The sequence below is a fragment of the Acanthaster planci genome, linkage group LG14, assembly GCF_054643075.1.
Source record: "Acanthaster planci isolate LZ-2023a linkage group LG14, COTS_SCS, whole genome shotgun sequence".
Classification (NCBI taxonomy): domain Eukaryota; kingdom Metazoa; phylum Echinodermata; class Asteroidea; order Valvatida; family Acanthasteridae; genus Acanthaster; species Acanthaster planci.
The window spans coordinates 7,153,042-7,179,908 of NC_141790.1; the positions used below are offsets into that span (position 1 = coordinate 7,153,042).

A 26,867-nucleotide genomic window follows, 5' to 3' on the forward strand; every position below is an offset into this window, starting at 1 on the left:
GAGGGATATTTCCCTCTTGTACAAGTTAAGTCTTTGAATTTGCAACATTCTTCTGTGTTTTATTACTTGATAAGTTTCAATCATTTGACTTGATTCACCTTTATCTAGTTTTTACCATAGTTCCATATATTCAATAGTTAGTTTTTCTTTATTCTATTTCAGTTCTTATATCCGGGTGTTTAATCTTTTGATGTGTATTCCTTTTGCTTTAAATCGATTTGATTGCCCAGAACTTTGACATTTTAATGTTTAATCTTAATTAACTTTTACCTCCTGATTATGAGTTACTCATATTTCCCGGACTCAGACTTCCAAAGTTTGACCGCAACAGTTGTAACCTTGTAATTCCTAAGACACCGGTCTTGGTATAGTGTCCTTGTAGCACCTTAGTCATTTCTGTGTAGACCAACCCACACACACAAATGAGGTACCCAGGTGGACGAAGGCATTGACCGGCACTGGTAACCATGACAACCTTACACACAGTGTAGTGTTTTAAAGGGACTTTCACTTTTGATAGTCCATACAACTGTTTTACTTAGTATAGTTAGTATTTCACTGCACTTGGCTACTGGACTCCACAGAGACTGTTCTGTTGTCTCTGTGATCTCTCCTTGCATTGAACCTGCCACAATTACATATTCGTCCCTGTCCTGCTCTAGGCAAAGACACCGCTAGTACTGATGCACTAAGGTAACCTCAGTGAGCCTATCGAGCTGTATGTACTGCTGGACAGGGAGTGACTTGAAGCAGAGTCGCATGAATTGTGTTCCCCACACCTGATTGACTCAAGCCGGGGAAGGAGAGACTGTGCAATCGAGTCCTACACACCATCTTCACATAGCCAACGGCCCTCAGAGTTCATCCAAACCCCCGTTGAACCGCAAGTCCTTCAACTGCAGGCTCTCCAGCTTGGTGCCAGTGAAGCAAGGACAAGTCACCCCCAACTTCAACGCAACCTCAAGCTACGCCCTCCATTTATTTTTATTGTTAATTAATAATTATCCTGTGTAAACAGAATCCCTGGGTTTTTCTTGTTGTTTTTAAATATATGTATCCTTTAGATTTAGGATATCTGTATTTTTGTACAGCGTGTTAAAACTTTTCGCTAACTTAGCCGGAAACGCACTAATCTCCACTGGTTGGCTGACAATAAAATGGCGTAAACTAGTAAACAAATAAATAATGTAAGCAGGTGTCATAATTTTCATATTATGCCCGCTACAAATACATTCAGGAATATGACTGAAATTGGGTCTTCCGTAAGTTTATATGGATCTCACACCTGACGGAGCACTTAATCTATGACATAAATAAATGTTTCGTTATGTTAATAGTCACTATATAGTAGGGCTGATGTCAGTAAAATGTCTGATATCAGAGACAAAGGAAGGACACAAAACAGTGCGATTACATGATGCAGACTTAGGTCATGTTCATATTAAAGAGACCTCATGAACGACTGCCCTTAACAAATCTAAAGAGGGCGCTATCATAACAATAAAAACTTGTTTTACAAGTATAAGTTGTGGATATAAAAACGGCTTTGACACATGATCTGGAGTAAAGTTTTCCACGCTGGACTGAGGACATGTTGGATACTGGGTTGTAGCTAGGGATTTTTTAGTGCTGGCTGTTTTACACAGGATGCTGGTTGTATGCACTCGTGTACATGCACTGTATGCATGTGTACATGTTTGTTTTACATTTGTACATTATCATATATGCATCATCAATGCACATCTGGAAATGCAGATGCTTTATGGTGCATTTACAGTGTCTTGTTGCAACCATTGGTCTTTTTTCCCTTTCAATTTGTAATTTTACTTTTGCTTTACGTACATGTATTAGTGTCTGAAATTCCTGAAGGTTAAAATGAACCACTTGTAGGTGTACCAAAATTGTAAATATCGAGGCTTGTAGAGAGAGTTTTCCCACCTGATCTCACACCGTTTTACAAAATTTCAATTTGCTTGTTCAGGATTTTGGGATTTTCTAAGTGCTGACTGTATTACCTTAACATCTGCCCATCCATGGTGTATTCCCTTCAAGACCGTTTCTGTGGATTTGCAACCTGAGGATTGGTCTTTTAAATGACTATCCAAATCAGAATCTCTCTGGACGATTGTACATTTGTGTCGCACTTATATTTCAATGAACTTATGTCCTAAAATTGTTGAAAGCCCGTACAAAACAATGCAAAACCGAATGAGAATCATAGAGCTATATAACTAGAGCGCTAACTTCAATTTATTAATGGCTCTGGGAGAACGTTACTGGACTTTTTCATTATGCAGGGGGAATGATGGCTTTGTTTAGTAACTTTGGGGGGGTGGAATGCACTTAATAAAAACTTGTAACATGTACAGCATGTCTTGATTTCTTTTGGAAATGTTTCTGGTTTCGTTTTTAATTTTTTAGGGGGGGTGGTTGCCTTACTTATTAAAGTTCTTATTACTTTATAAACTTTGATGTAAATGAAAACATGGCATCACTCTATCATCACAGTAGACTGCACGGTGAAAATTCTGAATTGCATGGAATGACGGCTGGCCACGCTGACCGTGCGTTCACGTGCATAACATCGACACATCTCACATTAATGTCACCCACCGGCGTGAAGGGAAGGCAGTGTAGCTGAAACAGCAAATTACCTGGTAGGTGATGAACACTTGACTAAGATATCAAATTATTGTTCAAATTAATTACAATAATAAGCTCTGAGCAATCTCTGATTTCTGTAAAAGTACGAGTTGTCTCGTACACGAAGGTATAAGTTGTCTTTACTGGAGGTACAAGTTGTCCAAGGTGTGACTCTGCAAAAGTACGAGTTGGTACAATTATGTTGACTTATGTAGGAGTTGTTCATGGTAAGAGTTGCCCAAGGAAGGCCCTACAATGTACAAATTGACCTGTTCCCTACAGTTCTACATTAGAGCTAGTTCTACTGAATGGAACATAGAATTCCTCTTCGTCGAGTTTTGAATGACCGATCCTATCCAAAACTTGAGTAAGAGGAGTACTACGCTCCACTCAGTAGAGCTACGTTAGAGCACGGACCATATACCCAGGGATGTGCAACTGCAAGTGGCCCCAGTGCAAACATATGTGCGACATGGGTTCCATGCATGTTACGGATCGTTATTACCCCCGAGGCGCTCTCGACTTTCTCGAAAAAACTCGCGACCACGACACGCGTTGCAGCATGTACAGTGCAGCCATGGTTATGCTGACGCGCTGATGTGGTGCTTAAATCTATTTGTTTTGACGAATATATCTCCTTCATTTATCGATTTCAAGGAGAAACGAAGTTTTAATGAAGCAAAATTCCCTAATTAAACGATGAAAAAACTTGAGCAGCATATTTTCAGAAAGGGTGTTACCTGACTTAAAATAATACAAGAAAACAAAGTAGTAGACAGGAATATGTGTTTTATTATTAGAGAAAGTGTAACATAATCCAACTTAAGTTTTGCTTTGATATTGTGCCGGCCATAACACGCACTGAACCAGCTCTGGGCTTAAGTTGCACATCCCTGGGCAAATGGTCCATGGTTAGAGCATGGAATACTTTGAGAACTCCAAGTCACAACTCCATCATACTTGAGCCAACACGGTTTACGTAGTGTCATAACGCTATGGGGTTTTGGAATTAGATTTTTGTGATGAAATGATTCATGTAAGAAAGCTTTAAAATCAAATTTTCCCCTAAAAAAACCAAACCTGATTAATCTATACCTCTTAAAAAGCAGTGGTGGGAATGACATCTTGTATTGTTTTCATGCTGTGACCTGGAAACACCCATGGGAGGGACGTGCAACATAAGCTGTGCTATGTAGCTGTGACCGATTGCAAGACTGAAAGATCCCCCTGCCACCGAAAATGGTTGAAACAAGATGCAGATCATGCGCAGTCTGATAAACAGGAACGACATGAATGGAGCGACAGTCTCTGGGTGGAACTTGGGAGCGAGAAATTGGTGGGCAATTCTCATTTCTTGCAAAAATACTCCATCTCATGCTCTGAAACCTTGTTATCCCACTTTGTAAACAGTATACTATTATCAGTAGTTTTAATTATTTGATTTTGGCTGACGGGAATATTTGATTTAATAGCTCACTTACACCAGTGAATCAATGAACCAAAAAAATCAGATTCCAAAACTCCATTGGGTTATGACACCATGTAAACCTTGTTTAAGTCCCACGGAATATGACGGAGTACTTCAAGTAGTGACTTCGAGTTCTTGAACCAATAGAGCAATGTCGAACCTAATGAAAGTGTTATGCCCCAACTATAACACAAGTCCCAACTATCAGTCCCAACTGTCATGACTGTAGTGCCGCAGTTGGGCTGGTCAATGTCTGTGGGAAATGTCTCAACATTATCCAAGTCATCAATGTGGCTCACTCTTGACACAATTCATCTAAAATGTGGCACTTCAACTGTTCATCTACATGATGGCCGATAACATGACACTTGACCGATGACATGACTTTGGCACATGCTGGACACATCATGCACACAGGACCTCTGTGCTGTAGTTGGGCTGGCCCAACTGTAGCCCTTCTAGTTGGGATGAGCCCAACCATAGTTGGGACAGGCCAAACCATAGTTGGAACTGATACTATAGTTGAGGCGTACCATAAGCATGGAAAGGAAACAGCATCATCTAAAAATATCATAACATCTTCAACACTGTCACGTTCCTACCTTCATATGACAGCATAAACTGACAAGGTTGATACTACACACAGACTATAATGTACGTATGGACTCATCAACGAGACTTTTTAACCAAAAATTAGAAGATTCAACTGCAATCTCTGACTATCATGAAGTTGGTAAATTAAGGCGAGATACTTCCTTGTACTAGTCATTGATCCTGTGGCAACAGAGGTCGGCGTTCACATTACTCAAATTGCAGTTCCTGATTGGGGGGGGGCAGAACTAGAAAAGCAAAACAAAATGTAAACAACAAAATTCAGCAGGTAGCAGAAGTTCCTGGTAACTTTACCATTGTTTATTGACCACTGCTTGGAACAACAGAACAAACAAAAGAATCAAGCTTACTAGCCATCAATATTAAATTTGAATTATAAATGATAAAAGAAGATACATTGCAAAAAGCAGGCTACTTGTTTCACTCAGAATACGTACAAAATGTGAGCTTAGAATGAAAGGAAGTTTAGGGCTCATTCTATTTGTGTGACAAATTTGACCTGTTGAGGCTCAAGGAATTGTTTGCAAAAAAACAGTTTGGAATTTCAAAAAGGCAAGGTCTTCTGGGAAAGATTGTGAATGGCTGCCTTGATAGGACAGATTATCACAAGTGATCAGCTGCTGGGTCCGCAGTATCCTCAGATGTGCTTCAGTTTGGCCAACGAGGGAAACTTCACAACAAGTATAGCTAATCCGATACAAAACACACCACGTCAAAGCAATTTGATTGGGTGACAACTTGACGTTATAAGGTAGTCAAGCTAGCTAGTCTAACATTCAGGGTTGGATAAATCCGGAGTCTCATGATAAGGAAATGTCTATCTTTTCAAAACAGCTATTTGGAAAATGTTTTAAACATATTCAAGAGTTAATCAGCTAACTGCAAATACAAAATTAAAGGTGACCATAATATGGAAATGATTTAATCAGGCTTAGTATTCTGACAGACAGAAATGAGAGAAAGTGCTGCACAAAATTTTTGTAGATGCACCAGCAAACAGGTAGACGTGCAATAGCTGTGGTAGCTAGATCGAAATCAGCCTTCTGCTACTGCGTCACTTTACAAGTTAACTCAACGAAGCCCAAGAATGCCCGGTACGCAGCTGACACTCACGAATGCCCGGTACGCAGCTGACACCCAAGAATGCCCAGTATTTAAGTCGACGTCAATGAATGCCCGGTATTCAATTTAAACAAAAGATCGACATTGCTAAATTTTGGAGATGCGCGCAGTGACAAAAAAAAGTTTTGCGAATCGCTAGAGGGCGCTATAAATATTTGCGGGCAAGAGATTGAAAAAGGAGCACCGCCGCGCACAGTACCTGCACTACAGCGTACACGTATAGAAAGGTGGAGCGTGACCAAGAAGAGAAGAAAAATTAGCAGGAACCGGTGTCGGGTAAAAGTAAACAATACGAAAACTCACCCTGGTTATACTTAGTTCAAGATGTCTTAACTCCACCAAGTTTTCGGCCAGTCAACCAGGGCTGAATCTTCTCTCCAACACCTTAACAAGTTCACCATAAGTAAACTTTTTTGAGCCATCGCCAAGACTTCACAGGGCATCACCCTGGAGAGCTAGCAGCCAGAAATTTGGCTGCCCGTTCCTCACTCCACAGATTCACCTTCCTTTATGCCTCAAAATGTTGGTAATAATCGTTCTACAGAACTTTGCCATTGTATTCGTTGGTAGTAATTGAAGGTCTGTGTGGCTTACTTTGAGGTTTACCAGGAACCTCACCACTGACTAACCATGATTCATTTTTCAGGGACCAAGGTCCCTTTCCAGGCGAGTCAACCTCACCAACAACCTTGTTTGTCATTGTCACCTTCTGTGTAGTTGCAAACCTGAGCGAGTCACAATCTAGCCCTCGTTCCCTTCTGCCATCATCCTCATTGCTTACAACGGGATTAGTGCAAGGGCTAACTACTGGTGTTGGAGTTAACCTCGTCTGAGGTATACTCCCATGCTGTCCTGCCTCCCTCCAAACAAATTCCAGTGATATACCAATGTTGGAATGGTCTCATGCCTTCAATGAGGAATATCCTGAGGTATCCTCTGGCAACTTCCAATTGACTTCTGAGTCGACTTTCAGACAAGGTATATCCTCACCCTTAGGTGTATATACCTCACTTACAATCTCAGGTTGTGATCTTTTTTTGACAGCCTCTAGCTCAGCGGAGAGACAATCCCATTCCCACTTGAGCCTCTGAACTTCCATTCTGGAGCAGTTCAGGTCATCAAGGACAGAACCTTTGTCATCCTCTATCTTAGCGACCCCGCTGCCCTTACTACTACTCATACTGCAGTTTCGTATTCGTTTGTGATAGTGCTCCTCTGAGCAAGCAGCTAAACCCAACAGAGAACCACAGGGACCAGCGCAATCCAGAACAGGCTAGGACAATGACAGCAGTTGACCACCCGTCCAGCAGGTTATGGTTGGACGATAATAATTCCACAGTTGCCAGTGATCAGAGACAGAAAAATATACCATGTGAATGGCAGGCAAGCTTCATGATTCAGGTCAAATGTTACAAAAATGCATCTTCCCTTCTCATCATTTGTGAGACAATATATATGTGTCATCATACAAAACTAGTGAACATAAAGCTGTTTTTTATGAACAAATACACTCTGTCTTCATCACTGTATTGTTACCTTTTGTTACACAGACCTTGTGGCAATTAGACTGAAGACAGGCAAAGGAGTTCCCTAGTGATATTTATTTAAGATTTAAGAGAGGCCTAGGTGGTGCCTAGAGTTATCAAGGATATTGTAACGTGTGCAGTCGATGGGTTCTCTTACTCCTGACAAAAATCATGGCACATAGGATTTTTTTGGTTTTCAGGGGCGTTGTCCACCGTTTATCTCGTAAAACCAACCTAGTCGGACTCTTGCCAAACACGCACTTTCATGTCCTTAGCAACGCCGCCAAAACAAAACAAACCTACTGCGTCGGTGCCGCAGGCTACGGGTCCAACCAGCAGGGGCTCCACTGCACGGCACCATTGTGGTTACATGTTGGTGCCCTCTATCAGTCGGTCGGTGCCTACGCTACAATATATAAGAGAGTTATTGTTGAGGAGCATATGCATTTGGTTGCCTAGGCCTATTTCAAGACCTACCATTGCCTAGACTTGCTGCCTAGACTCTACACTCTTACGACGATTGTTTATATTTTGCTCGTACTCGCATTGCAGTGAAGTCGTTGGAGCGCACTCAATCAACTGGGTTCATGGGCATTTATTAGCTGTATAATGTACAAATTAACTTTGTATAAAATTATTCTCATTTCATTCTTGCCCTCGTTTTCTCAATGTTGTCAGACTTGAATTCAATTATTATTGCTGAGTCGTTCTGAAACTGGTCTGCATTGTAAATTCCTTCAGTAGACTGTCTGTCCTTAGGAAAATCTTACACTCTTAATTGCTCGACTTATCTCTTCACTTGGTCATATATTTTGACGGCGAATCTTTGTCTTAGATCTCGAAATTACTAAGCCGGTGAGGCGGAACTCCGGAGGTTTAGGGCCTATAAATTTTCTGCCTGCTGGCAGCGCTATCATCGGAGGTGCCGGCTCGAAAAAAGTGATCTCCCCCACTTCCTTTTTGTTTGAGTCCTGACATGCATCTGAGACAACCCCCCCTCCTTTGCCATTTCCGCCACACATGTAAATCAAACTTTGGAATTCCAAAGGTGAGAATTTTCAGTTCTCTCCGAGTATGTGCAACAGGCAAAAAAAAAAACAAACAAAAACCCAGCAACTTAACCCTCATTTTGATAGTTTGGTCTCTGCAGGAAAGGCATCAGAAATATTTTAGTGATATTTGTGCCCTGAAAGGACCCAGTCTCTAAATGTTAATACTTTTTATTTTGCAGCCAACGATACTGATGCACATAGCCAAACCCTGTCACTGAGAACTGTTTTGTTTGGTTTCCTTAAAGTTTGGAGTTCAACTGAAATCCCTCCTTATGTCAAAAGCACAAATCACTGTGCCGCTGTCTTTCAGTTTATAAAAATCTCAACAGAATCCTAGAACGGTATTTCAAGCTATTCATGGTGACAGACAACTAAGGTGGAAAGCTTGCGGTAGCACCATGCAAGGAAACGATCTCTTTGTGAGTCTGTATGGTTCTGAAAAGAACCGTGAGAAACTCAACGTTTCGAACAGCATGCTCTTTCCGTCGTCAAGAGACTGAAGAGATGCCGACAGAGTGGGGCTTATAAGCTGACTGGGAGTACTGGAGTGTGACGGATCCTACTGTGTAGTCAGGTGGAATGAGGATGCAGCTGGTGGATGTCAGTTGGTCATGGGATGTGGCAGGGGGGGCTAGGGTATAAAGGAACCATCAGACCGGGAGGTGAGCAGGGGCTGCCAGATGTTGCTGATGAAGAAGCCAATGTCTTCAGGTACGGTGGGGTGTTTGGAGATTTCCAAGGCTTCTCTAATGCGTCTTGGGTACCACTGTTCGATGAGGTGGGCTTCTTCCCAGTTGATGGTGTGGTCTTTGGTGTGGGAATGCTTGATGATGGCTAACTTCTCAAAGTCCCCCTTCCTGCCATGGGCTTTGTGTTCTTTGATCCTGGTAGGGAGGTCCCTACCAGTCTCTCCGATGTACACTTTGCCACACTGGCAGGGGATCTTGTATACACCTGGTCGGCAGTGTGGATCTTGCCTGTCCTTATGGGAAGTCAGCATCCCGTGGATCTTGAGGGGAGCTCAAGATACCATCCCAAGCGTCCGTTGTGTTAGATACCAGCCCAAGCAGATCAAGACCCAAGATCAAGTCCCCCTCCCAGCCGTAGGGTCCCCTATACCCAAAGCCAACTAGATAAGGCCCCTAGTTCTGTCACTCTCCCCTACCTAGGACGTACCTCCAACCACATCCAGCGTATCCCGAGCAAGCACAACATCAAGGTGTTCCACACAGCTCCCCTCAAGATCCACGGGATGCTGACTTCCCATGAGGACAGGCAAGATCCACTCCGCCGACCAGGTGTATACCAGATCCCCTGCCAGTGTGGCAAAGTCGGAGAGACTGGTAGGGACCTCCCTACCAGGATCAAAGAACACAAAGCCCATGACAGAAAGGGGGACTTTTAGAAGTCAGCCATCATCAAGCATTCCCACGCCAAAGACCAAACCATGAACTGGGAAGAGGCCCACCGCATCGCTAGCATCGAACAGTAGTACCCAAGACGCATTAGAGAAGCCTTGGAAATCTCCAAACACCCCACCGTGCCTTAAGACATCGGCTTCTCCTGGCCCATAGGTCTCCTATACCTTCCCCCGCCACAGCCCATCACCAACTGACATGCATCAGTACCCAGGTGGATCCACCAGCTGCATCCTCATTCCACCTGACTACACAGTAGGAAACGTCACACTCCAGTACTCCCAGTCAGCTTATAAGCCTCACTCCATGTCGGCATCTCTTCAGTCTCCTGACGACGGACAGAGCATACTGTCTAAAACGTTGAGTTCCTCAGGGTTCTTTTCAGAACCATACAGACTCACAAGAGATCGTATCCTTGCATGGTGCTACTGCAAGCTTTCCACCTTAGAATTCTAGAATGCTGTCCAAGAAATTGGCATATATCATTTGTAAACAATCAAATCTTATATAGAAACTCACCAAATATACCTCTCAATCATTGCTGAATTCAATGCAAAAATCATGAAAGGTTATCACAAGTCAAATTTCATGTACAAATGTATTTAAAACTAAATATTTGGCTGTTACAACAGGTCATAATTCCAATTTGGTCCACTGAGGGCAGAAAATACAAGATCCTTGCTGCTCCCCTTGAATTTTTATGTCAGTCCACAAGTATTATGTTAAACAATTGACCCCAAAGAAAATTATTTGACATCACATTCAATGGGCACAAGTTTTACACATCAGATCTTTAATTTATAATTAGTTGACATGTCACATCACATTGCTTTCCAGTGAGTTACATGAATGCATACATTTATGTGCACAGTATATCCACAGCATGACCCTGTCTTAGCTTAGAGTTGATAATGCAATGACACGTGCGATAGTTGACTTAAGTGGTCAGTCTTGCTCAACAGTTGCCAGCAATAAGTAAATAAACCAATTTGAGCTGCGTAAATTAAATTCATGTTCTGGCAAGTTCCAAGATTGTGCACTATTTACAAACACCAATCTTGACTCTTTGTTAGACTATTTACAAATGATATCAAAATCCAGTAGCAAAGATAACAGCCTTTTGACTTGTTTCTATTTCAACTTCATGCATGTGGCAGTGTTTTCTTTGATTATCATAAAAAGAGAAATCCTGGTTCTGCAGAAACATATCCTTGATCAATATTCCAATGAGTAATGACCGTACTGCCATTAATTACAATTATTACAGTCAAATGGCTGGTTTTAAGGGAAATCTCCTCAGTAATTCTAATAATTAACAGAGTACAAATAGCAATACAATTACTTTCTACATTTCCTGTATAAGAAATTGCTTTGATGCACAAAACAAAGGGGGCCAGTAAGTTTCTATTACATAAGAGGGGTGCTTCCTAGATGGTGTTACATACATGCCGTTACTCGCGTTTCAGTGTGAAAGCTACAAAAGCAACTGGATTGAGGTCAGACAGTGATTTCTATTATGTAATGAAAGTCAATGCCCATTTTTCAGGTCAAATTTTACAGGTCAATTTTGTTGGGCAATAGGGAAAGCACCTGCGTCAAAACATAAAATGCTTCACTTTTTCATTCAAACTAAAGCATGCACGCTTTACTCATGAGCATTAAATATTCTAGGTGCATTGAAAAACTCGCAGAAATTGACAAGCAAAGAGGAAAATATTGCTCAGGCCACATTTAGAGCATTTTTGTGTCTTTAGTAAAACAGCTGCCAATATAGATGGCTGTGAAGCTCAGGATTTCTAGAAGTACTCTGTGGTTACAAATGCAAAGTCTGCCTACAGCCTCCTCATAAACTGTCAGGCTGCTTGCACAGCACTGAAATTAATCCTGAAACAAAACAAAACCTTTCAACAGGACAGAGTCAGGGGACTGTCTTTCCAAGACAGGTGCTTCATCTGTGCATCAAAGATACCTTTTCTGTTACAAGATCTACATTTGACTGCAAGGATTCGTCTGAACAAACTCTTCACTGATTAGTCTGATAAGCAGAAACTATTTTACTCAAGCCTCTTGAGACAGGTTTCAATCACTGACATGGCATGGGTTCTTCATGTGTTTCTCTTGAGGGATGGAAATACCATGGGGACTACAGGGAAGGGGAGCTAGGACTGTTAAATTCTGGATTTCGTGATTCCTAACGGAGAGTGAAAAAAGACAACTAGATATATATGGAGATCCCCTGAGCTGATAGACTGAATGTGTTTCTGAAGTCAATGGGTGATATATGACTGGAACTCACTCCCCCAGGGGAAACACAAAGCAGCAGAGACATAGTCAAAGAAAGATCCCCTCACAACTGACAGGCTAAGTGTGTTCCATCAGAGGGTGGTAGATGACTGAAACTCACTCCCCCAGGGAAACACAAAGCAGCAGAGACATAGTCAAGGAAAGACACTGTTGCTAAGTCACCTTGTTTACAGCACTTATGATTAAATAGAAATGAAGCAGATTATACTTTTCGCCTCCTTCGGTTTCGAATCAACTTGCGTTCTGCTGCCTGCCAGAATGCCCTCACCAGACTTTAAATGAAAAAGCTCTTCCCGCCACACCAAGTGACCTCTGACCTCTTCTGCTTACTGCAACAGGCGCTTCATGTGAGTGAATTTTTTCGTGCGAGAAATTGGCAGATTTCATTGATTTATACTTGTTATTCAGATGCTCTTTTGGTGTGTTATTCTCCTTGACTTATTGTCAGTCTTTCTTGAGGCTTTGTGTGTCCCAAACTCAGTCCTTGCAGCTGTTTATAGCCTTGTTTTGGTCGGCAGATGAATCTGTGTCACGACCCACGTCACGCTTCCCGACGCCGGACTGGGACGACCCTGATGATCATCTTTCGCGCTTCCCTATTGATCGGGACCGCGACATAAGGCCAGATGCACGCCTCCCTTCATGGGGCCGTGATCAAGCAGAGGCATCACATACTGGATCAGGGCAAAGTGGTTCAATCTCCAGACCTCCACAAGATGGAGCTACAGCGGGGTTCTCACCCCAGCAAATGGAAGTCTTGACTGCCATGCAGCAGACCCAAACTGAAATGTTTAAAGGCATGATTGAGAAAGCTTTTGAGAAAATACAGACATGTCAAGAAAGAGTCTCCTGTCCTACTTCTCGTAGGTAGCATAGAGCTAGAAGTCATCGCACAGAGAAACATGGCATACGTAGATCGGTGTCCAGGTCTAGCTCCAGCAGACACAGTGACTATATTTGGTCTTCAGATTCAGAGGAATCAGCATCACTTTCTCCAGTTGGGAGAAGACAAGCTAGTGAGAGTGGTACAACCAAAGAAGATTTAATCTCCATGCATGCTGAGAGTTTGCAGGACTTGGACCGGGATGATGCAGGCGGTCATAGTCATACTAATGAAAAAGAAGAGGTTTCTCCACTGCCTAATCCTCATGAAGGGGTTAAAGTGGGCCTCTTTTAACCAAGCAGTTCTTGATTGGTGGCAACAACAGCGAACCAATTCACTGGATCACGCCAAAAAAGATGAGCTTTTAGAGGGCCTAACTCCTGATGCAACATTTGAAAAATACTTTAGGGCTACTGATATGCCCAAACACATACGGTCTACAATGAAGAAGTCACTGACTGGAAAAATGACAACTCGGTATGGTCCATACAGGAAGACTTCCTCAAAGCCGCCACTCCGTTATTAAGGCCATAGCGGGGTATCAGAAGCTGCAAAATGAAGAGTTAAAACCCCTTTTGACTTCAGCAGGAAGTTTGTTGGTGTCAGCGATCCACCACCTGTCTCTCTATCGGATGCACCGAGCTGAGCCTTTTCTCAAAGAGGGCTATCTCCGAGATGTTCAGCCTTTGATGTCTTGCTTGTATGGTGATGAGTGGACCCAAAAAGTGGATGAAGAAGAGAAGATTCACAAGGCCACTCAAAAGGTGGTGAAGAACTTGGCCAAATCCGGTTCATCTGCTCCAACCATAAAGCATAGGGCCACAAGCCGGAATCGGTATACCAATCCGAAAGGTTGGTCCGGTAGAGAAAAAACCAGTCACAAGTATAGTACACAGTACCACCCCAATAGGTATCAGCCATACCCCTGTGATTTCCATACCAATGACTGTGATCGGTCCCGCATGCAGATGCCTGAGAAGAAAGATTCTTTTCGTGGAGATAAGAAGTCACAGAAGACTTTCCAAAAAACTAGGTCAGAAGGCAGACGACTTCGATTCTGTATCGAGCTTTGGGCTTTGTTATGCAGGGAATATCCAAAACCACATCACAGAATGGGAGAAACTGACAAAAGACCCATGGATTTTGCAGAGCGTGGTTGATTACAGAACTGAATTCTCACAAGACCCAATACAGCACAAAGTGCCTGCTCAAATCAAAATGAGTGACCTACAACATCAAATATGCACCAAAGAGATTCAGAGAATGATCCTCAAAGGGGCAGTAGTAAGGGTACAGGACATTCCAGATCAATTCATCTCAACAATTTTTGTACTTCAGAAGGCCACGGGGGGTTTCCGGCCAGTGTTCAATCTCAAGAGCCTCAACAAGTATATCCGCTCAGAACACTTCAAGATGGAGTCAATCCAACATGTGAAAAGTCTGGTGCAACAGGGAAATGTCATGGTTACGGTCGATCTGAAAGATGCGATGTGACAGATTGTCAGATCATCTTACGTCTGGACAATACAACTACTCTGGCGTACATGAAGCACAAAGGAGGTAGTCACACAGACAAAATTTGTCCCAGCTGGCTGTAAAAATGTGGAAATGGTGCCTGATGAGGAACATCACGCTGACAGCCTCTCATCTTCCAGGGGTGGACATTGTGTTGGCAGACCAGCAGTTCCGAGTCTTAGTGGACAGGTTAGAGTGGATGCTAGACCCAAGGATATTTGCAAGGCTTTGCACACGGTTGGGGGTCAAACTGACTGTGGACCTGGTTGCATCCAGAATAAACTTCCAACTTCCCCGTTACATTTCATGGAAACCAGATCCCGGAGCGATGATGATAGACGCCTTCTCGATACCATGGAGGAACAAACGCGATTTATGCGTTACCCCCCTTTTGTCTCTTGGCTCAAGTCCTATGTAAAGTAGAAATGGAGGGGGCAACTCTGATGTTAGTCGCTCCAACATGGACCACTCAGGTCTGGTATCCAATGCTTTTGCAACTAGCCATTACAACTCCAGTATTACTGCCACAAGGGAGTCATGTATTAACTCAACCCCACTCCGGCGAACCCCACCCTTTGATACACTCCCTTCATCTAGCGGCTTGGATTGTCTCAGGAGACAGTATCATACCGAAGGGTTTTCAGATGACCTTACCCAAGTCATGTTGGCCAGTTGTAGAGGCTCAACTCACATACAATATCAATCAGCCTGGAAGACATGGGATTGCTGGTGTTGTAAACGATCGCTTGATCCAATTTCAGCACCTTTGAAGGATATCATGGAATTTTTGGTTGAAAGTGAGAAGAAAGGGCTCAGTTATCGGTCCCTTGGGGTTTTCAGGTCAGCAATTTCACAATATCATCATCAAGTTGGTGGCATACCAGTGAAACAATGTCCTTGCATCATTAAACTAATGAAAGGTCTTTTTAATCGTAACCCTCCCAGGCCTAGGTCCTTACATGGGAAGTTGAGCCTGTACTGAGATTCCTGTCACAGCTTGGCCCTAGGAGGTCACTTTCCTTGAGGATGCTGACTTAGAAAATGGTGCTTCTCTTGGCCTTGGTAACAGTGGGTAGAGTGTCTTCTCTGGTCCACATAGATATCAATCAATTGGCGATCACAAGCAACTCGTTCAGGTTCATCCACTCCAGATTACAGAAACAAAGCCAACCTGGCCATCCACTAAAAAGTATTGAAGTTAAGGCCTTTGAGAAGAAATCCTTGTGTCCAGTGGGAGCAGTGTCCTGTTACATCAACTGTACAGCTCCCCTTCGGAATGGGGAAACTCAGCTTCTGATCAGTCTCATGAAACCTCATAAAAAGGTGGTATCTTCAACAGTGAGCCGTTGCATTGTTGAAATGTTACGTCTGGCTGGGGTTGACACCACAAAGTTTAAGGCACATTCCACGCATGGTGCAGTGACTTCAGCATCTTTTAGTTTAGGGATATCCTTGCAAGTTATCATAGATTCAGCAGATTGGGTGTCAGATTCCACTTTCCACACCTTTTATCATAAGCCATTGACAAGTTCGCCCATGGCGGAAGTAATCCTGAAATCAGCGTCAAAATTGCAAGTTGATTCGAAACCAATGGAAGCGAAGTATAATCGTTGATTACGCAAGCGTAAAACTTACCTGAAGTATAATTGAGATTATATGAGTCCTCCAGAGGTGAGTATCAACTCCTACCTTGTTGTTGGGATAATGTCAGTATCCCTAGCCCGTGATTCTCCATGCTTGAGATGATGAGGCATGATTTGGACAGATGGTATGCGTTGACCCTACATGTTTCTAAACTCTGTGAGTTTGATTACTTGTTCTGATGCAAATATTTGTCATGATCTTCTGATGCACGTATGATCTAGATGCATGTGCATGTAATGTGTATTGTAAGTGGCATAGAGCTAAGTTTGCTTATTTTACTTTTCAGTTGTTGATTCTTTAACTTTTGAATGTTTTGAAGTTTCAATTGTTAGTGTTAAAGTTGTTCTAGCCACATTCTGGCTTTTCTCATGTTTATTCCTATGTTGTAGAAGATGTTGCCTAACAGCGTGTGTTTCCAAAAAATTAAAAATAAAAAAAAATCAGTGCACCCTTACTTCATCCCGTTTTGGTGAGCCATAGGGATACGACCCACCCAGATAGTGCAGTACTTTCAAAGAGGTCAGAGGTCACTTGGTGTGGCAGGAAGAGCTTTTTCATTTAAAGACTGGTGAGGGCGTCCTGGCAGGCAGCAGAACGCTAGTTGATTCTCACCTCCGGAGGACTTGTATAATCTCAATTATACTTCAGGTAAGTACTTACCCTTGCATCATCAACGATTTTAACTCGGTCTACTTGTCCCCTGACAACTGAAACCATGTACTACAAATTTCTTTGTGCAAAATTCATATAACTGTGTGTCTTCACAAGAGCTGTGGAGCACAATTTCAAATCACAATGAATACAGGCAAAGAAAGTTCACACCAAGCTTGAATCTCAACTCCTAGAATACCCTTACCAAAGAGGTTGGCACTTTAAAGGATATTTTAATAAGCATTCTGCCATTGACGATGAATTTTGTAACACAGGTTCTCAGTACCTGTCAAGTTCTATTTGAGGAACTACCAATGGTGATTTCTGTATCATGAGTATCATCACTCTTTACTTTTTTTTGTGTGTGCTCATGTTAAGCCAAATAACTGTTGCTGTTCTTTATTCTTTTAGGCTTTGGAATAGCATACTTCCTCTAGTCTTTAACTTCACCATACACAGTCTGAACAGATTGAACCTACAAACCCTGCTTGTATGGTATTTCATACTTGTATCTACTTGTCATTGAAATTTATAGAAAAAATCCAGCTTCTCCTGTCAATCACCAACCAATATCCCCTAGCGATAAAGGAGCAATTCATCTAGGTTACTCAGAACATCATGAATGTGTTTCTTATCCTCCTCTGTCGGCCAACAGTACCTGAGATCCAGCTTCCTCAGGGCCTTTGCATGTTTCAAATACAAGCACCATGAAGTGGCTGTACCAGCCAGGTCTGTATTACCAGAAACGATCTGTGAAACCAAGTTGGGCAGCTCCTTGAGTGATTTAGCAACATGTACCATGTCCTGTCCATTCAATGAGCAGTAACTCAAGTCCAGCTCCTGCAGGGGCTTGAGCTCCTTCAGATACATTCCCCATGATGCGGCTGTACCACCAAGGTTATTACCAGAAACGTCTAATCTAGCCAAATTGGGTAGATCCCTGAGTGCCTCAGCAAGATGTACCATGTCCTGTCCATTCAATGAGCAGCGAACCAACTTCAGCCTCTGCAGGGGCTTGAGCTCCTTCAAATACATTCCCCATGATGCTGCTGTACCACCAAGGTAATTATAAGAAACAATCAATGAAACCAAATTGAATAGATTCTTGACTGACTCAGCAACGTGTGCCATGTCCTGTCCATTCAATGAGCAGTTGAACAAGTTCAGCTCCTGCAGGGGCTTGAGCTCCTTCAGACGCATTCCCCATGACGCTGCTGTACCGCCTAGGTTATTACAAGAAACGTGCAATGAAACCAAATTGGGTAGATCCTTGAGTGACTCAGCAACATGTACCATGTCCTTTCCATTCAATGAGCAGTCCCCCAAGTCCAGCTCCTGCAGGGGCTTGAGGTCCTTCAGATGCATTCCCCATGATGCTGCTGTACCGCCAAGGTTATTACCAGGAACATCCAATGAAACCAAATTGGGCAGATCCTTAAGTGACTCAGCAACATGTACCATGTCCTTTCCATTCAATGAGCAGCCAATCAAGTTCAGTCTCTGCACGGGCTTGAGCTCTTTCAGATGCATTCCCAATGATGCTGCTGTACCACCAAAGTTATTACAAGAAACATCCAATGAAGCCAAGTTGGGTAGATCCCTGAGTGACTCAGCAACACGTACCATGTCCTGTCCATTCAATGAGCAGTTCCTCAAGTTCAGCCTCTGCAGGGGCTTGAGCTCCTTCAGACGCATTACCAATGATGCTGCTGTACCACCAAGGTTATTACAAGAAACATCCAATGAAACCAAATTGAGTAGATCCTTGAGTGACTCAGCAACATGTACCATGTCCTGTCCATTCAATGAGCAGTTCCTCAAGTTCAGCCTCTGCAGAGACTTGAGCGCCTTCAGATGCATTCCCCATGTTGCTGCTGTACCACCAAGGTTATTACAAGAAACATCCAATCCAGCAAAATTGGGTAGATCCTTGAGTGACTCAGCAACATGTACCATGTCCTTTCCATTCAATAAGCAGTCCATCAAGTTCAGCCTCTGCAGAGGCTTAAGCTCCTTCAGATACATTCCCCATGATGCTGCTGTAACATCAAAATGAATATCATGGAGAGACAAGCTAACTAAGTTTGGTAGATAACTGAGTGACTTAAGGACATGTGTGTTTTCACTGGCAAGGGTAGCAGTGAACTCTGCATCATGCAGATTTATCATTGCTGTCATGGCAAAGGCAATATGTTTGACAGACCTTGTCAATTCACAAGATACCATAGTGAGTGTTTTTATTTTATCAAGGTGAATACTGCCACTGACCTCTGCAACACGTTTCAGAAAGTATGTAACCGAATAGACCCTGTCACCATAAATACCACGAAGTTTGAAGTTACCAGTTAAGACTGCTTGTATGAACTTCTCAGGTGGTAGGCACTTACACTGACTTTCAAAGTAACAGTGAAGTGCCAACTGACCCACCCTATCCCTAACTGACAAATGATTCTTACACTTCTCCAGAAACACATTCAATATCTCAAATGTACATGCCTCATTTCCTCCACAACAAAAGTGCAGAAGGTATTCAAAATCCACTGGGCTTTTTGACACAATTTCATTCAGAATCTTCTGAAATTCTTGTCTGTTTACTTCAAACAAGTTCTGGAGGTATAAAGCAGAACAGAATTCCTGGAATGTCTTATGAATGAACTGCACACTGCTGTGGGGGACTCGTCCCTTGAGGACTCTCTGTGTGGTCAAAATACCTGCTTTTAGAGCAAGGCTAAGCACACCTGGCTCAAAGTCACTGTCTTTAAAAGACAGCACTTGATCTGGAAAAAGGAGACCTTGCAAACCAACCCTGCCAAGTTCAATCACCACACTGTTTATTTCTTGTTCTGACACATCCTTTCTTTTTCCAACTTCATCAACTGCGTTGTGATATAGGCCTGACATTGTTTCTGGAAATTCAGAATCTTTACTCCACAGGGAGCACATCATGAGAAGCAACATGGGACTCTCTGCCAAAACTGACAAAAGGTTTGAGGATCTAATCCTTGTCAGAAGCCCCTCTGCTTTAGAAGGTTCATCACAGTAAAACTTGTCCACATACTCAGTGATGTCTTCTTCAAGAAATCCTATGACCCTGACATGTGTGAATGGTGGTTGAATCAGTTCCTTTGTTGTCAATCTGTCTAAGTGGGAGGGGCGGGTGCTCACAAGTACAGTGCAACCTCTACACATCCTACGATTGAGGATTTTCAGAATGGAACCAAATGAGGATTTGTTGAGGGAAGTGGTCCTCAACTCATCAAAGCCATCCAAGAGTATAAGGACTTTGCCAGAATTCATCTTGATGTATGACCCCAGAGCATTCCTGTCTATACTTGTGTCTTCTGCTAGGAGTTGGTCAAAAACTGCATCAATAAGATCCGACTCCTGCTTCAGATCACACATTTTCAACAGGAAGAGCAGTTTATACTTCTGTAAGACCTTGCAAGAGCCAACTGCCCAATCATACGCAATCTTGTCAAAAAGAGTGGTCTTTCCTCTACCAGCCAGCCCACTTAGTACAGCTATTGGGATCAATTTACCTTCTTTTGTTTTCAGCAGCAACATATCCTCAAAGGAGCATTTTGTTTTTCCCTCACCAGTTATTAACTGTACCTTGATGTATATCTCTGCAATGTGTTTTATGACATCATCACACCATGGGTTCATCTGTACAAAGCTACCTGTCTCATCGTAGAGTGACTTCAGTTCATCTTCACAGATATTGGCAGCATTCAGGGACTGGACATCAGACGCACTGTATTCTAAGGGTGAAATATTCACAAATAGAGACATGTAAAACAGTATTCATACTTCAGAAATCTGTGAGTAAAATGATCAGGTGACAAAGGTCAATTCTCAAGTATATTACTTGGACATATTAAATGTTGGTTACAATTGTTTCATCATTAACATAAAAGGGATGCTTACCTGTTCAATATGGAAGACGTGCACTTGTCACATTGTCATATTATTTTAACATAACACTACAAAGACTGAAACTGAGCTGATTTTGTTTTTCAGCTATTCATAACCATATAGGAGATCATTCAATTATTTTTGTTAGACTTTTGAAAGCACATGAAAATGTATCATATTAGAAATGTAACATCTCTAATAAGTATAACTGCAAGGCATTTCAGGAAAGTCTGTAGGATGAGAAACTTCAATTTTACAGAGATACACATGTAACCACAGAGATCAAGTCACATGGTTGTAAAATCTTGAAAAGCTGACAAGAAGTGTTTTGAGAAGTGTTTGAGAAGAACACATCCTTTACAAGCTCTGTGGTTGAGTGGTTAAGACGTCTGCACTAGTAAGCAGGAGGTCGTGGGTTCGAGTCCCACCCGAGTAAGCTTGTGAATTTTTTCGCAAGCTCTCAGACAAGCACTGAGCATATAGTGTTATATATACGTTGGGTATGGGCAAAACCCATTTTATATAAATTAACATCCTTTACTGTCTCTTGCTAATTAATTATTAATTGTATCATGGAATACATGATGCTCCGGTGGACTCCAAAGTAGCACAGATAGATAGAGAACAACAGTATGCAAAAAGCTGCATTGTATAGCATGGGGCATTTGGCAATTGAAAAAGAAGTCTGGAACCTTAATTAATTTTGGATTTGCCCAGTCAGATGTGTATTTAAACAATGCATACTCAGTGTATGCCCTGAAGACTTAAGCGTGCTTGTGGGTTTTTTCACAAGCCTTTGGGGCATACACTGAGTATGCAGTGTTTAAATACACGTCTGACAGGGCAAATCCAAAATTAATTTACATCTCCCCGGCACAAATCCATCTTTGGAATAGTCTGAAACCTTGTTTAAAAAACTTTTGCGAGCCCTGAACGTGATACAAACAAGACTTTCAATGTTTAATTATGATTTTTGCTCTTGCAAAACTCAGAATTTGCTCTTTGTACTCAGCGTTGTCCAAGAGCTTGCAAAACCATCAATTAAAAATGATTATCTCCCCGATACAAAATACGCGTACATCTTTGGAAACATGTAAGGCTTTTAATATTTCAGTGAGAGTGTATTCATTGCAGCTACCAAATATTACTTGGTAGCTAAATGCACAGAACACCATGTAAGCATTCCTGATAAATGGTGTATTTGGTATTTATAATTCCAAAGTCATATGCTCAAGTCAACAGGACTTCACATTCACATCTCTCGTAGAGAACTCAAATGTAATGTTCTATAAAGGAACTATAGTATTATATACATGCATGTTCTAAATATTGATTGTTACCTGATGTCTGAGTGTGTGAGACAGCACTCTGTAGGGTTGGATGCTGTGATGTGATTGCTTGATCCACTGGCATGTCCACTGATGGTTGACCAGACTGATGTGATGTACAAACACCATCTATAATCAAGCAACCAGTCATGAAACCCATCAACTTGGAAATAGTTAGCATGGAAAAGGATCATGAGATGAAGAACAAAATGCTTACAACTGCAACTTGGACTCAGTTGATCAATAATGCTTCTCATAACAGCCATACAGTCTTGGTCTAATATTCAGTGGGCACAGCTTAAACCAAATAAAAAGCACGTGGGAAAGTCGGTGCCATCTTCTGATTTTTTTATGGGTGATGACAAAAAATTAAAAGAAACAGACAAACATCATTTGGTCAGTGCTGCTAGTATATGTCACGTCTTGTTAACATAGTAAATTGTGTTTGGTTAAAGTTTATCCACTTCATATATTCTGACACTGGGATACAAACATCTCCCAGGTCACATGATTAAGGAATACAGGCAGATGGCACAAGTGATAATCAGTACCATAGAAACACCTTGGAGTCTGGTTCATATCCAGTCACAAGTGATGAACAGTTAAATGGAAGAGATGAATTGGTTGCTTGCTATTACCTTTAGATTGATAGATGTGAATGGTGCAATCTGTTGGGTTGTTGATGGGAATGTTTCCAGAGCCTGACACCTGTTGTAATAGAGCTGTTTGCAGTATTTCTTTGACGACTGCAACTGGTACCATGTCTGAAAATGTTGGGGAAAAAAGAGAAATAATGTATTTCTACAATTTCCTCCAGATTTGGGTACTAATTTTCGAACAGTAAATAATATTTGTTCCCCACTTGTTGTCAGATCCTGGTTGTCTGGTCTCCTCACAGCCAGTGTTTGTTCCCCACCTGTTGTCTGGTCCTGGTTGTCTGGTCTCCTCACAGCCAGTGTTTGTTCCCCACCTGTTGTCAGGTCCTGGTTGTCTGGTCTCCTCACAGCCAGTGTTTGTTCCCCACCTGTTGTCTGGTCCTGGTTGTCTGGTCTCCTCACAGCCAGTGTTTGTTCCCCACCTGTTGTCTGGTCCTGGTTGTCTGGTCTCCTCACGGCCAGTGTTTGTTCCCCACCTGTTGTCTGGTCCTGGTTGTCAGGTCTCCTCACGGCCAGTATTTGTTCCCCATCTGTTGTCTGGTCCTGGTTGTCTGGTCTCCTCACAGCCAGTGTTTGTTCCCCACCTGTTGTCTGGTCCTGGTTGTCTGGTCTCCTCACGGCCAGTGTTTGTTCCCCACCTGTTGTCAGGTCCTGGTTGTCAGGTCTCCTCACAGCCAGTATTTGTTCCCCACCTGTTGTCTGGTCCTGGTTGTCTGGTCTCCTCACGGCCAGTGTTTGTTCCCCATCTGTTGTCTGGTCCTGGTTGTCTGGTCTCCTCACAGCCAGTGTCTGTTCCCCACCTGTTGTCTGGTCCTGGTTGTCTGGTCTCCTCACAGCCAGTGTCTGTTCCCCACCTGTTGTCTGGTCCTGGTTGTCTGGTCTCCTCACAGCCAGTGTCTGTTCCCCACCTGTTGTCAGGTCCTGGTTGTCTGGTCTCCTCACAGCCAATGTTTGTTCCCCACCTGTTGTCTGGTCCTGGGTACATGGTCTGCATAGAGCCAGTGTTTGGTGTCTACAAGGTGTCTGTGAGTTTGAGATAGCACCCAGTGTGGGATGTTGTTTTGATGTACTTGGTTGATTCTCTGATGGTTGACCAGACTGGAGTGATGTGTATGCACCACATTCTACGGTCAAATCAAGCAAATCAGCATTCAATTGCTAAGAAATGATTCCTTCATACATGCATGTAGAATGCAGTGCATGACATAAGTTAACTTTTTTGATTAGATTAACATCTACATTATAACAAAGGTTCAGAACAGCAGTCTGCGCTGCGTAATCTTGAATCACAAAAGATGAACATACAATACAATTTTGTTGAAATCCAAAACCGTTCCATATCATGCTCAGACAGGAAACTCTAAGTATGCATTACCTGCTACTTCAGGTTGGTTGTCCAATTTTCTTCTTTTCCATTCTCTGCTACTTTCTCCACTGTCAGCCATTCTAAGGGGAAGTAATCAAAAGATTGTATCTACATGTGTGTATCAGTGAACAGTCCACAGAGTGACCTCCATGTTGGAGTAATTTTATGATTGACAGCAAATGTTCAAGCAGCAAGCTGTTATCTGTGACAAAGTTGCGGTGTTCACTTCTTGAGGTGAAAACGCTCCTGTAAAATACAGCTACCTCCTGCTCATCAACATACAAATAACCGGTGCAATGGAATGTCCCATTCTACAAGGTGAAGCCTCACAGCCTCAGTTGTCATTGAATCAAATTCTTTCCACTACACAAATGTGAAAAATGTATGACATGGATTTGTTTGACACACTGTGTCAAGGACTCTTTGTAACATCTACAAGCCAGTCTTTCTTCACTTTTACAGTCTGGCATAAAAGTGTGACCCAACGTGTTGACATTCTGAGCCATGACTAATTTGGTCTGTGATTTATGCTCCACTGATCTTCTTCTACACAGATATTAATGAACATCAACTGAGAAAATGCTGGGAGTACATGACCCACTAGTATGGTTCTTTGCTGTACTGTCAATGCCAACCATGCAAAAGTGTAATTCAGTGCCACATTAAATGGGGTATGTATGTGTAGTCATGCCACTGAATATCTACTCCGAGCTGAAGTGCACCCTCAACTAGGTTCTTGAATGCATTTGGCGTGCACATGAAGACCAAACATTCCAGACTAAATTCACTGTGCGTACTCAGTGTGGTCCATGTCAAAGGTGCATCAACTTGCACACAGTGATGCGTATGCAGTGAATGCGTACCAAAGGACCATCAATTTCATTTCAAAACACACCCTCTTTTGTTCCTGCTTGGAGCAGATACCAAAATCAATGATACATTATCAACATCCTCCAAACATACCATGGAGATTTACTCACATGTTGTGTACCATGTGTTGTTTAATAAAAAAAATGCATTTGATCATATTATCTCTTGTCAAGAAAAAGGATAATCTAAGAATTACAACTGCCAAAGTATCCACACATACCTTAAATGCTTAATTTTTTGGAGGATCAGACATTGAGATTCACAATGTATTCCAAGGACAAAGGGGGTTATCTGTTGAATTCCAAGCACTTGAACAATCTCGTTACCCTTCCCAACACAGGTCAACTGCTGCAGGTGTTTGATGGTAGACTACAACTCAACGTCTGCAGAAATAAAAGAATTCCAGTGATATGTGACCTGGTACGTCGTAATCAGGAATAAGTCACTGAGGCCGTTTTATGCAATGGCTGAGTAAAGTGGGAATGCGGGTAATGTTGAAAAATCGATGTGGTAGTTTTTGTATATTTTTGAAGTATATACTAAGAAAGATTACCATCCACACACTTGTAATGTGTACCATTTGTAAGTTCATGAAATTCTCTTTCTGACAATGTACGGTCAGAAAGTCAATTTGTGACTTATTCCTGGTTTCGATGTACCGGGTCACATTTATGCATGACTTATGGGGCTGTGCATGGGAACTAGACACACACATGTACATGTATACCCAATCAACTATCTACATGTATATCTGGGAATGGTTCTTTGACCAGTGTAGTATATGCAGAGAGCTGGGTGCAATGGTGGAAGTTGGAAAGAAATACCTGACAGGACCATGGGCATGAACTACACAGTAGCAATAAATAGTGTTAAAGTGAGATCAAAATAATGATTGACTGGAAAAAAAGAAATTGACTGATTACCAACTGATTACCATGGCAGTGCTCTACCAACTGAGCTACCCAGCCATACATGTACGTTGGTGGCTCTTCCCAATTGTCAATTATCTTTGTTCAGGAGAGGGGGGGAGCATTAGTCAAAAGCTATGCAACCTGATATACAGGTACATGTACCATATAGCCAAGTCTAATCAGGTCCCAATTACAAACGATGCAGCCTGGGAACTGGTGAACAAGGACCATTCTAGGGAAACTGACTAGGTGCCTACACATGCATGTAATTACAAAGATAAAGAAATTGACTGAATTGGGACTGGAATTCCGTACGGGTACTCTACCGACTGAGCTATGCAGACCTACATTGGTGGCTCTTCCCAATTGTGGAAATTATCTTTGTTGGGGGGCGCTAGTCAGATTAATAAGATGAAAATAAAATAAGACGAAATGAACACAGGAAGTGAACAAAAATTCTCGATTCCAAAACGGGATGAGAAGACATATGTACTATACATGTACATATAGCAGTGAAGAGGACAGCAAATCAGCAGACTGCAGTGATGTCAGTTATTGCTGATGTACCCATTGGTTGTGATTTCATCAAGGTCTTAATATTTCTGATTAAAAATGTGGTAATTTACTGTACCGTACCTGCAACAACGCTCAAGTTTTAACCCCTCGCACCGGGAGGCGGCTAGACACGCCGAAAAAATTGAGATCCTAAGCCCGCTTTTCAGCTATTATTCTTGGTCCAAGCTCGCGCAAACACGGTGAAAGAAGGCAGACCCTGGCGCTTGTATATACGGTAATCATGGTAATTGGTCTTTTTGCATAGCCCAGAAAGAAAAGATCGAATTTGCATCATAATCACCAGCTTCACAATAGTCCCCACTTTGAAAAGAGGCAACGGGAATGTGGAAGGGTGAGTAGAGCCACATGCCACCGAACAATCAGCCTTTCCACCGTGTAATTCAAAGTGTTCAGAGTACGCAGGGCCA

General features: G+C 42.3%; 1 protein-coding gene across 12 annotated transcripts in view; it reads right to left on the minus strand.

Annotated features, from left to right (window-relative positions):
- Window positions 1-26,867, minus strand: part of LOC147796797 (leucine-rich repeat-containing protein 31-like) — a 31,880-nt gene that overhangs the window by 3,398 nt on the left and 1,615 nt on the right. For 4 of the 12 annotated variants that reach the window (XM_087146135.1, XM_087146133.1, XM_087146134.1 and 1 more), the window contains exons 2-7: window positions 25,194-25,356; window positions 24,113-24,183; window positions 22,944-23,861; window positions 22,720-22,845; window positions 22,094-22,210; window positions 10,603-20,599 (exon numbers count right to left, since the gene is read on the minus strand). In XM_087146135.1, coding sequence (XP_087002261.1) covers window positions 17,415-20,599; window positions 22,094-22,210; window positions 22,720-22,845; window positions 22,944-23,861; window positions 24,113-24,182 — 4,416 coding nt within the window. In that variant the 5' untranslated portion in view covers window position 24,183; window positions 25,194-25,356 and the 3' untranslated portion in view covers window positions 10,603-17,414. Of the gene's footprint in view, window positions 1-108; window positions 4,951-10,602; window positions 20,600-22,093; window positions 22,211-22,719; window positions 22,846-22,943; window positions 23,862-24,112; window positions 24,184-25,193; window positions 25,357-26,867 lie in introns of those variants that run through there. The other 8 variants (XM_087146142.1, XM_087146144.1, XR_015427743.1 and 5 more) reach the window with 8 other exon arrangements.